Source organism: Euleptes europaea, chromosome 5, assembly GCF_029931775.1.
Source record: "Euleptes europaea isolate rEulEur1 chromosome 5, rEulEur1.hap1, whole genome shotgun sequence".
Lineage (NCBI taxonomy): Eukaryota > Metazoa > Chordata > Lepidosauria > Squamata > Sphaerodactylidae > Euleptes > Euleptes europaea.
The window spans coordinates 106,784,287-106,796,788 of NC_079316.1; the positions used below are offsets into that span (position 1 = coordinate 106,784,287).

A 12,502-nucleotide genomic window follows, 5' to 3' on the forward strand; every position below is an offset into this window, starting at 1 on the left:
GCAGGGACTCATGCGCTTCCTGATTTCTCAGAGTTCTTTCTGAGCAGATTCACACAGGAAAGGATTTTAAAATGACGCTTGGGTTCCTCCCCCCTGGTTCCTTTTAGAGAGCTCCGTTTCTGGGAAAGGTTTGTAAAACGGCACTTGGGTTTCCACCGGGGGGAGAGGGGAAATTGACATTTCTCTCACAGAAGGCACTACAGTTAATTACAAAGCAGTGCTTCAAGGGACGGGAACTCAAATGCTTCCTGATTTGAGCTTGGTGACTGCTGGTGCATACATTTGCAACAGAAAATGTGGGTCGAGCGACCTTCGAGCCCCAGGTAAAACTCCCAAGCATAAAAGACCTATGTTAGAATTCCAAAGGTGCTTGCAGGATCATTATAGTGCTACAGCAAATCAGCAATTGCTGATTTTTTAAAAGCCCAAGCAAAGCCCTCCAGTAGTGTGGGGGACAAATAGCCACTGCAGGGGGTGGTGAGAAAAATGCAGGGGAAATTGTTCTGTGGATATTCGGTTGCTTCGCTGCCACACTGAGAGCTCAGTGGAAGCAGCCTAGGTCAAGGGTCCCCAACCTTTTTGAGCCTGCGGGCACCTATGGAATTCGACACAAGGTGGTGGGCGCAATCACAAAACAGCTGCCGCAGGAGGTGGAGCCAATTACAAAATGGCTGCCAGAGGAGGCAGCGCTAACCACAAAATCCAAGGGAGTGAGGTTATACAATTTGACAGTTTGGGCAGAAGTGCTGGCATTTAATCTGCACACCCAATCAGAAGCCCTGCTGTGCAAGTGCCCCACCTAACACCCCCCCACACACACACACTTTCTAAAAGTACCTGGTGAACACCAGGAAAGATGTTGGCCAGTGGCCACAGGTGCCATGATGGGGAACTCTGGCCTGGGTGAACTCCACAGGAAACTGTTGCTTTGTCATGCTCAGGAACCCCCGGCGCTAAACCATGCAAAACCCTGAAATGTCACTCTCTTTGTAAACAGGTCAGAATTCACAAATGATCAGACCGCTCTGGTCACAGCTGAAGTCGTTCCACTGCGCATTTTCAGGTATGATAATAACACAATCCTCCACTCCGTTGTAGTTGTTGGGTTCTCCCTTTTTCCAGTGGGTGTACCTTACTGCTGCTCCATTCGCACAGACAAAACTGCCCTCTGTCTGGATGTCGTTTATATTGAGGAAAGCGAACTTGGAACCTCTCTTTGCTAGTTCCTGAACAGCGGCGTTCTCGGCGGCGTTCATGGGGCAGGGCAGGGCCGCTCCTGCTTTGGCACACCGGGCTCTGCCGCTAGCGAAAGTCTCGTGCTGGTGAGTTGAAATGAAAGTTTTCTGTCCAACCGTCAACCCCTGCAATAACACCGCTGGGCACAGAGAGAAGACGTGTCAGCAATGAGTACCTCTTTACTTTTCCCCCCTTCCTAATCCCTCCTGAAGAAAGATCCCTGCAGTTCCCCTCTCCTGTGTGGCTGCATCATTTGCACCAACCACCTCCAGTGCGTCATCGCACCACAACAAATGGTGTTTGGGTGGATCTCCCGCAATAGCCCCTTAAGACCCCTCCAAAGTGATTGACACAGTCATGGAACACACATGAACGCACAAATAGGGTTGCCAACCTCCAGGCAGTGGCTGGAGATCTGCTGCTATTACAACTGATCTCCAGGCAATAGAGATCAGTTCCCCTGGAAAAAACGGCTGCTTTGGAAGGTGGATTCTATGGAATTATGCCCCATTGAAGTCCCTCCCATCCACAACCCTGTCCTCCTCAGTCTCCGCCCCAAAAACCTCCAGGTATTTCCCAACCCAGAGCTGGCAACTCTACACATGAAGCTGCCTTATACGGAATCAGACCATTGGTCCATCACAATGACTGTTGTGTACTCAGACTGGTAGTGGCCCTCAAAGGTCTCTGGCAGAGGTCTTTTACATCACTTACTGAAAACCCTATGGGGTTGCAGTAAATCAGCTGTCGCTTGAAAGCACTTTTCTCCATTGCCACCACCAGATTGTTTAACTGGAGATGCTGAAGATTGAACCTGGGACCTTCCACATGCCAAGCAGATGACCTACCACTGAGCCAAGGCTCCTCCCCATTGATCAAAAGCCACAGTCCTGCTTTGGCACTTTCTCCTTTAACTTTCAGCAGTAGTAATTTCAAGTCTTCGCTATTTTCTGCCAGTAATGTACTATCATCAGCATATATCAAATTGTTAATTTTCCTCTTCTCAATTTTCACTCCAAAATTCATCTAAATCTAATCCAGTTTTCCTAAATCTAATCCACCTTTGTTTGATTAACCCTCCACATGTGCCTGATGGATTTCCATGACCAATAAATATCCTTTGCTTAAGGGACTGTTGGGGAAGGGGAGCACGGGGAAAGGTTCACAAAGGGCTCATGACTCACAGAATTCAATGAAATATTGGTGAGGAGCATGGATGATTTTAAAAGGGGGATTAGACAGATCCATGGAGGAGAGGTCCCTCAGTGGCTACTAGCCACATCACCTTTACCTTGCTACGTGGTAATGCTCTCCCTTCAGCTATACTGGAAGGGAGATATAAAAAGATACCCTATGGTGAATGTTTATGCACTTGTTCTGATGGGAGCATAGAGACCCATGAACATGCCATTTTTGACTGCAAAAATTATAATAAAATTAGAGAAGACATTTCACTTGTAATAGCTGGCTACCCAGGGAGAACTAGAGCAACTCGTCTCTCTAACATGCTCTCAGATAAGGACACCGAGCTAACCTTTAAAATGGCCAAATTTGGATGGCGAGTAATGAAGACTAGGCAAGCATGGGTCGAACCTAATGGATGAGTGTTTTTATATTTATATATGGACTGTAACTGTGTTTTATTTAACCTTAGTTTTTAATGGTTCTCTTATGAGTGTATGATTATGTTTGACAAATATTTATTGATGTATATAGCTATTATTCTTTTATTATGTAAGCGTTTTTATTGTTGGTCTTGGACCGTATTAAACTATTATATATGTGTGTGTGTGTGTGTGTGTGTGTATGTATGTATGTGTGTATATATGTATGTGTGTGTGTGTGTGTGTGTGTGTGTGTATATATATATATATATATATATATATACGTATGTATACACACTAGCCACATCCAGAGAACTTCCACGTCCAGAAGCAGTACACCTCTGCATACCAGTGCTAGGCGGCAACATCAGAGGGCCTGTTTGTTGGCCCTCCGAGGCAACTGGTTGACCACTGCGTGAGACAGGATGCTAGACTGAACCTGGAACCTTCCCCGTGGCAAGCAGATGGCCCGGCCACTTGTCTGGTCCAGCAGGGCTCCTCTTATGTTCTTATTGCAATGATAACATATTTGCTGTATCTTACCTTGTTTGTAACTGTTAAATTCAGCTTGAAGAGCCTGGAATCTGTTTTCCAGAGCCTGCACTTGCCGCTGGAAGGTGTCAGTAGCTAAGGGAAAGCAACAGGGTTGGGAACAGCAGAATTCAGGAGCACCAAGGATTCAATTTATTGAAAGTAATGTTGCTCATAGTGGTTGACAGTGACCTCCTCTAGTCTCTGTATTTCACTTTACACATTTATTTTAGTGAATTTCTATGCAATGTCCCCAGAGCAACTATTTATTTATTTGTTTTATTCAAAACCTTTGTTATCCGACTTTCTACCTTGCGGAACCAAGGCGGCTTACAATGCAAACAAAACAACAACTGATAAAATCGCATAAAAGACCACAATTTAAAAACTTCAATTAGGACTGCCTATAAATTTAAAAAAAATAAAAAAAGAGTCAAATTGAGGGGGCCAGGCACACCTGCTCGGAGGGTTTTTCCACAATTATGGGGCTGCCACTAAAAAGGTCCTCTGTCTTTGCCCACCAGACTAACAGTGAAAACGCACAACAGTTAAAAAAAAATCCATGTGAATGACACTCAACAAGAACAACACAATAAGTCTGACATCTCTAGTAATAAAGCCAGCTAAAACGCCAGAACAATATGTGTCAGATTAGGATCTGGGAGATCCCGTATCCGGACTGTATGCTGGGTGACCTTGGGCCAATGACATACTCTCAGCCTAACCTACTTGGCAGGAGCATTGTGGGGCTAAAATGGGGAAAGGGAGAATGTTGTCAACCACTTCGGGTCCTCCTTGGGGAGAAAAGTGGAGTAACAATGAAGGAAATAAATATAAGAGGATGATGAGAACATAAGTATTAGCCTGTGAGAAGTACTCCCTTCTAAAAGAGGTGCAATAAAATGTCAATTAGAAGCATGGGTAAACGGATGTTTTAGCTAGGGTTGCAAACCCCCAGGTGCTAGCTGGAGATCTCCTGCTATTTCAACTGTTCTCCAGTCAATAGAAATCAGTTCACCTGGAGAAAATGGCTGCTTTGGCAATTGTATTCTGTGGCATTGACGTCCCCCCCCTCCCCAACCCCCCCTCCTCAGGCTTCACCCCAAAAACCTCCCGCCAGTAGCAACGAGGGACCTGGTAGCTCTAGTTTTAGCCTAGTCCCTAAAACACAATAGGGTAAGTGCAAAGCAATCCTGAAGGAAGCGGGTATTCCAGAGATAGGGTGCTACCACTAAAAAGGCCCTGCTTCTAGTTCCCACCTGCCTCAAACCTGTGGGCAGGGTCACAGAGAGTAAGGCTCGAGATGACAGTCGTAACTATTGTGCTGGACAGAATGGTAGGAGCCGTTCCTTCCTTCATATGTTGGCACAAATACATACGTTCATCACGGACACTAACAACCCCGCAGCCCTGTACAGAGACATCAAATGCAGCTAAGTAAGAAGGCAGGCAGGGAACATTTTTTTTTTTTTTTTTAACCTGAGACCACAAGAAGAAGTAACAGGCACAGATTACAAGACGGGAGATCTCAGATTTTCCCCCTACTAATTTTAACTCAGCTGTAGGAGGAGATCAGCCAAAGGTTCCCAGGGAGGTTTGTGGGATCCCATTTCTCGGAGGTTTGTCTCATAGGCACCTGCCATGCTACAGCATATCCTGCCTTGGTGCATGTCCCCATGGTGCTCTCTCTGTAAATTAGGTAGAAAACTCCACACATTTTGCCTTCTGTCTCTGGAGGCAGCAGGGCCAGAGACTTTATTTATTTTTCCAATGAAATCTGGGAATCCAAGATGCTCAGCAGGCCAGACAGGCAGTAGGTGACGCGCCCAGATTCCACAGAACATCCAAGTTGGCCGCCTGCAGGTGCCAATTGGCAAATGGGCAAAATCAAACATGGCCCCTACGTTTGCCTTCTTTGTTGTGGCCCCCGCCTTATGGAACGGCTGCCTGAGGAGTTAAAGAAGGTTTCCTCTCCTGGCTTCCCCCAACTGTGAAAAACTGAATTATTCAGGAGGGCTTTTCTACACAGGTAATAGGGTTGGACTGTACAAAATGATTCACAAATTTACTTCAATAAATTATTAGGGACTGTGGTCTATACTGCTTTGTATAGCTTGTTGTAAGTCAGGGGTGTCGAACTCAATTGTTACGAGGTCCAGATATGACCTAAATGTCACTTGGTCGGGCCGGGCCATGCCTCGCCAGCCCAGATTGAGTGTGTGTGTGTGGGGGGGGTTGCCTCGGCTGGCACACGGGCCGGATAAGAATTCTCAAGGGGCTGGATCTGGCCCGCGGGCCTTATGTTTGACACCCCTGCTGTAAGTAGTATCCTATAATTATGCATAATTTATGTGTCAAGTTAATATTAGGCTATTCTTCAGTTCTGTTTTTAGAATTCTAGTTGGTTGTAGAAACCTAATCCTATTGCATCATTTATTGAATGTCCCACCAGTCAATTGTATTGACTCACTCTGTGTAATCCACCTTGAGTCCAAGTGAGAATCGCCGACTATAAATAACTTCAGTAAACCGGGGAGGGGGATGCTGTCCTGCGAAATACCTTACTACAGTGAGGGGGGGAAAGTATTTGATCCCCTGCTGAATTTGCCCGTTTGCCCTCTGACGAAGAAATGACCGGTCCATAATTTTAATGGTAGGTCTATTGTAGCTGTGAGAGACAGAATAACAACAGGAAAACCCCCAGAAACCCAGAAGACAAAAGTCAGAGATCGATGTGCATTATAATGAGTGAAATTGTGAACTCTAGCCCTGCGGCAAACCATAAACAGATTCCAGCAGACAGCAAATCCACGAAAGCAGTTTTATTGGTTATCATCGACAGGTTTCAGAAGCCATATTCAGAAGGACACTAGTAAGGGGCAAAGGCAAGGTGCAGAGCAACAGGAGATAACTGGTAACCTAGGCAACCCCCCTCTCAGAAGCAGGAAGGAGCACTTGGCAACCGTATGGGAATTTAGGAAGACTAAACATGGGGCACAGAATGGCCTTGGACAGAACAGCACAACAGCACCTGGGAGCAGCACAATTGCACTACCGCATACCATTCTCATGGCTTGCTCCTGACAGAAATAAGTATTTGATCCCTTTGCAAAAGATTACTTAGTACTTGGTGGCAAAACCCTTGTTGGCAATTACAGAGGTCAGACGTTTCTTGTAGGTGGCCACCAGGTTTGCACACATCTCAGGAGGTATTTTGGCCCACTCCTCTTTGCAGATCCTCTCCAAGCCAGTAAGATTTTGAGGCTGATGTGTAGCTACTCGAACCTTCAGCTCCCTCCACAGATTTTCGATGGGATTAAGGTCTGGAGACTGGCTAGGCCACTCCAGGACCTTAATGTGCTTCTTCTTGAGCCACTCCTTTGTTGCCTTGGCTGTGTGTTTTGGGTCATTGTCATGCTGGAATACCCATCCTCGACCCATTTTCAATGCCCTGGCTGAGGGAAGGAGGTGCTCACCCAAGATTTGACAATACATGGTCCCGTCCATCGTCCCTTCGATGCAGTGAAGATGTCCTGTCCCCTTAGCAGAAAAACACCCCCAAAGCATAATATGTCCCCCTCCATGTTTGATGGTGAGGATGTTGTTCTTGGGGTCGTAGGCAGCATTCCTCCTCCTCCAAACACGGCGAGTTGAGTTGATGCCAAAGAGCTCGATTTTGGTCTCATCTGACCACAACACTTTCACCCAGTTCTCCTCTGGGTCATTCAGATGTGCATTGGCAAACTGCAGACGGGCCTGTACATGTGCTGTCTTGACCTTGCGGGCTCTGCAGGATCTCAGTCCTTCACGGCGTAGTGTGTTACCAACTGTTTTCATGGTGACTATGGTCCCAGCTGCCCTGAGATCATTGACAAGTTCCTCCCGTGTAGTTCTGGGCTGCTTCATCACTGTTCTCATGATCATTGCAACTCCACGAGATGAGATCTTGCATGAAGTCCCAGACCGAGGGAGGTTGACTGTTAGGGTTAGGGTTGTCACCTTCTCACCAAGCTGCTTGGCAATAGTCTTGTAGCCCAGTCCAGCCTTGTGGAGGTCTACAATCTTGTCTCTGACATCCTTGGACAGCTCTTTGGTCTTGGTCATGGTGGCTAGTTTGGAATCTGATGGATTGATTGCTTCTGTCGACAGCAGAACCCTAACCCTAACCCTATGTGAGCTCTAGTCCTGTGGCAAACCCATAAACAGATTCCAGCAGATGGCAAGTCCACGAAAGCAGTTTTATTGATTAGAATCGACAGAAGCCATATTCAGAATGGCACTAGTAAGGGGCTAAGGCAAGGCACATGGCATATATGGAAAAGAAAAAGGAGATAACCAGTATCTCCAGGCAACCCCCCTCCCAGAGGCAGGAAGGAGTACTTGGCATTTCCCACACTAAAGGAATCGATGAAGGACTCTATGAAGTCTAAACACAGGGCACAGACTGGCCTTGGAGAGAACTGCAAAACAGCACCTGGGAGCACAACCATGAACTGTCTTCATGGCCTGTTCCTGACACCCTAACCCTAATCTGGCTGGTTGATAGGGGATCAAATACTTATTTCACTCATTATAATGCACATCAATCTCTGACTTTTGTCTTCTGGGTTTCTGGGGTTTTTCCTGTTGTTATTCTGTCTCTCACAGCTACAATAAACCTACCATTAAAATTATGGACTGGTCATTTCTTCGTCAGAGGGCAAACGGGCAAATTTAGCAGGGGATCAAATACTTTCCCCCCTCACTGTATATATTAAATGCAAAAGCTTGTAACCTGGGCCTAATGGCGATGGAGAAAAAAACTTCAGGAAATAGTTTTTTAAGTGAACAACGGCTTGTGGAGAGGCATTACTTTTAAGTCTTCCAGCGTGATGTAGTGCTTAAGAGCGGTGCTTTGGAGCAGTGGACTCTGATCTGGAGAACCGGGTTTGATTCCCCACTCCTCCACATGAGCGGAGGAGGCTAATCGGGTGAACCGGGTTGGTTTCCCCACTCCTACACATGAAGCCTCCTGGATGACCTTGGACTAGTCACAGCTCTCTCATCCCCGCCTACATCACAGGGTGCCTGTTGTAGGGAGGGAAGGGAAAGTGATTGTAAGCTAGTTTGATGCTTCCTTAAGTGGTAGAGAAAGTTGGCATGTAAAAGCCAACTCCTCTTCCACCTCCTCCTGTCTGGTTACCAGTAGAAAAAAGCAAGAGTCCAGTAGCACCTGAAAGACTAACAAAATTTCTGGCAGGGTATGAGCTGTGGCTCACGAAATCTCATACCCTGCCAGAAATTTTGTTAGTCTTTCAGGTGCTACTGGACTCTTGCTTTTTTCTACTTCTGCAGACAGACTAACACGACTACCCATTGTGATCTATCTGGTTACCATTACGCATTTCGCCATGTGATGGAGACTAATGCCAGAAGAGCTGACCATCAAAAAAGAAGAAAAAGAGATCTTACCTGCTGTTTCTCCCTTTTGTCCTTTATGACCCACAAGTCCTGGTGTTCCCATTGGGCCCTCTAGGCCTGGAGGTCCAGCCTTTCCAGGGAAACCCTGTTGGCCTTTCTGTCCAGCCCCTGGGGTTTGACAAAAGGAAGGCTGAATGCCTGCATGGTTTAATTCCTTCAAACAAAGAGCAACCACGAGAAAGCTCCTTCAAATCACCACCACGGTGGCCGCCTTCATGTGACAGTCCATGTGCCACAGCATTTCCCTCCGCTAAAAGGCACTTAAGGGCACTGATAGTAATAATCTCATAAACTGTCAGGCATTTCTGTTTATGCATATCACACTGTATAATTATGTGGTAGCGAATTATAAACATGATACCTTGGTCTCCCTTCTCTCCTTTGGCGCCATCCCTTCCATCTCTGCCTGGTAAACCATTGAGTCCTGGATTGCCACATGCCATCACTGTGCATGTGTTCACTTCAGAAGCTTCAGAAGCTGCTGTGCACCCCAGAGAGGTTCCCACCACCAGGGCAGTGAACAGTTGGAGTATATGCATTGCTGAGGCCTTAGAGACAATGAGAAAAAGTATTTTTGGAGGCTGTTCAGTCACCGCTCTCTTGTTCTCTGTGTGAGGACCTTCTTTAATCTCTGAAGATTATATTCTCACTTCTTTTAGACCTACTTTAATCAATCAATAAACCTTTAATGGCATATCCAATATTACAAAGAGGAAAAAACAGTATAAATACAACTATCAGCTAAAAAGCTAAAACAAACATAAAATCATAACACAGAGTTTCCCAAATTTTTCATTGTTAACACATCAACTAAGAAATTGGCCACCGCCACAGTGATCTCTACTGTTGTATCATTCAATAAAATTTGACATTTTATTTTATTAGGAAGATAATATTTAGAATGTATCCAAGTATTTAACCATTTCTTCCTAGCGGATGCGTATAATGAGCAATCTAGCAATATGTGCTCGATTGAGCCCAAAGAATTGGAGCCACATTCACATTTCCGTTCATGTTTAGGAATATTTTGAAACCTTCCATATAACAGCTTCGATGGGAAGGCATTTACTCGCTCAAGAGAAAAAACTCTGTGATGGCTAGGACTATCAAGATTGTATAGATAATAGGGGATACATCCCGCAACATTCTTAAGTTTTAATATAGCTGATGAACAGACAGGGGGTTGAGACGGCTGTATTTTTTGAAGTTCAATATCTAAAAGCCTCTGTTTAATCGTCTTAAAAATATAAACTTCCAAGGAGAAAGTTAACTCCTCCAGGGAAATGCCAATGGATCTTATTTTAGATCGAATTTTATGATCCCAAGAGGTTTTATAAATTTTCTTTAATAAAAAAACCAGAAGCGAACCATCATCAGTACTAAAATACAGTTTAAGCCAATAACGAATAATTAACATCCATGCCTTAGTTTCAATTAAATTTAATCCTAATTCAGAACACAATGCATAATAAGTGTGAGGGCCATCTGGTTTTAGCCCTTATCTGTTGCTATCTCTACCCCTTTGAACTCGTACAAGCAGTTCGCACCTCTATGTATCTTCCTGAGTCCCCCGCCTCGTCCATCTTGCCCAGGTGCCACCTCTCCTCCCCTGCTGTGCTTTCTGCCTTCACTCCCTCGGGCCGAATCCGGCCTTGAAATGCAGATAGCCCTCACTGCTTCTCTAGGACTGTTTGATGTTTTGTGTTGCACCGATTTGCCTTGTAACCTCCCATGCCTCGCAAGCGTGTGAACCTTCGTGCCCTGTAGTAGATAAATACTGTAACCCCGATAAGCTAGTCACTCGCAACTTTGAATCCATGAGCCTGTCTTCTCTATCTGAAGCCTTCAATAAATCTTTTGTTTCTGCATCCAAGTCTGAGCAATTGATTTGGCGAAGTTTGCCCAGCTAGGTTGGGGACTCTCACATTAAGTTGCGAGTCTTTGCCTCTTCGTTCTGCACCTGTACCCTACGGGACAGCCATGTCAGCCGACGAGGAAAAAACAACCCCTCCGGCCTCACCGGATGGAAGCGGTGCACCGGACAAGCCGGCCCCGAAGGACAAACCGGACCAGAAGGTGCCAGGCATGCCCCACCCGGGACCGGGTCCGGGCACGCGTCCCAAGACCACCTTTAACACTTGGCTGGATTCGCCGAAAAGTTGGTCGCTTTCCCGGACTGAGGCAAAGCACCGCCGCTTGGCCTTAACTGGTACGGGGTTCGAGGACGACCCCGCTCGTCGGGACGCTCTGATGGATGAGGAGCGGAGACAGTGGCAGGAGGAACGCCAAGCGATGGTGGAGCGCATAGATGCCATGCAGCTGGTGATGGAGGAGATGGCCGCTGCCATGGACGCGCTGAAGGTACAGCCCCCGCCGGGTAACCCTCCGGGTGGGACACCGGCGGCTCCCCCCGCGCCTCCTCCCAGCACCCCGGCCCGCCGGGACTTGAAAATCACGTATGATGGGTCGGGGGACCAGTTGACCTTTTTCATGGTCCAAGTGGACATTTTTATGCGGGAGCAGGGCAGGACCTTTACCTCCGAGGAGTCCCAGGTCCAGTACGTGGCCTCCCTCCTGCAAGGCGAAGCGGCCGCGTGGATGGTGTTACAGTACGAGCTCCGCTCCCCTGTGCTACGGTGTTTGGATGACTTTATGATCGCACTCCGTAACCGGTTCGAGGACCCGAATCTGGGGGAGCGGGCCAAAGCCGCTCTGATGCAACTGCGCCAAGGGACCAGGTCTGTGGCGCAGTATGCGAGCGAGTTCCAGTCCTTATCGAGTCGGATTCTGGACTGGAGTGAGGCTACCCGGGTGCAGTTGTTCAGGGAGGGCCTAAACCCGGACCTGCAGCATTGGGCCTTTATGCAAGGTAACCCCCCTGACGTTGAGGGTTGGGTGCGCCACGCCGCCGATATCGAAAATAGGAAGCAGCTCCTGAACCTGTCCAAGCAACGTTCCGGCCGCGACTTTAAACCAAGAGGAGACAAGTCTAGTGGGATCCGTGACCCTCGCACCCCAGGCGGTGCCGGCCCCACGTCAGCGGAGCGCCGCAAGCGCTTCGAGGCAGGGGTGTGCCTGGTCTGTGGAGGAAAGGGCCACTTCGCCTCCCAATGCCCATCCCGCTCCGGACGCCCGGCTTCCGTTCGTCCCGTTCCGAGCGAACCTGAGAAAGCCCCCGCAGAGGGTCAACCGCGACGCCGAAGCAACGCTCCAGGACGACGGAGCACTCCCTCGGCACTACACGCGCACGCCCGGGATGGGTCCGCCAACTCGACCGGTCCATCGGGACCCCGGATTACTAGCGCGATCTCGGACTCTGCCGAGTCACGGATTACAAATACCTCGTCCCCCTCGTCCAGCGAGGAGGAAGAGTGGGATGTGCCGGCAAAAAACGCCGTCGGTCTGCTGTAAGGGGGGCTCCTCAGCAGACCGCGCCGTCCGTTGTGCAAGGAGCTCCACCGATGGTAAGCGCCCAGGAAGATAATGTTTATATCCGGGTTCACCTATCCCTACCTAAGAGGGGTCCAGTTTTAGAGTTCCCCGCACTCGTGGACTCGGGGTGCGCCCGTACGTTAATTAGTGAGGAGGCGGCTCGGAGATTGCAAGTCCGCCGCAAGCGCCTCCCGGGTCCCCTCCGCTTCTCCCAGATGGACGGGAGTGACTTTAAAAAG

At 47.8% G+C, this 12,502-nt stretch overlaps 1 protein-coding gene across 1 annotated transcript; it reads right to left on the reverse strand.

The window, feature by feature from the left end:
- Positions 1-998: 998 nt before the first annotated feature.
- On the reverse strand, positions 999-9,370 carry LOC130477490 (mannose-binding protein-like). The gene is made up of 4 exons (XM_056849470.1): positions 9,193-9,370; positions 8,823-8,939; positions 3,384-3,467; positions 999-1,375 (listed from the first exon to the last, which is right to left on the reverse strand). Exons 1-4 carry the CDS (start codon positions 9,368-9,370, stop codon positions 999-1,001), a joined length of 756 nt encoding a protein of 251 aa, XP_056705448.1.
- Between the last annotated feature and the right edge of the window lie 3,132 nt (positions 9,371-12,502).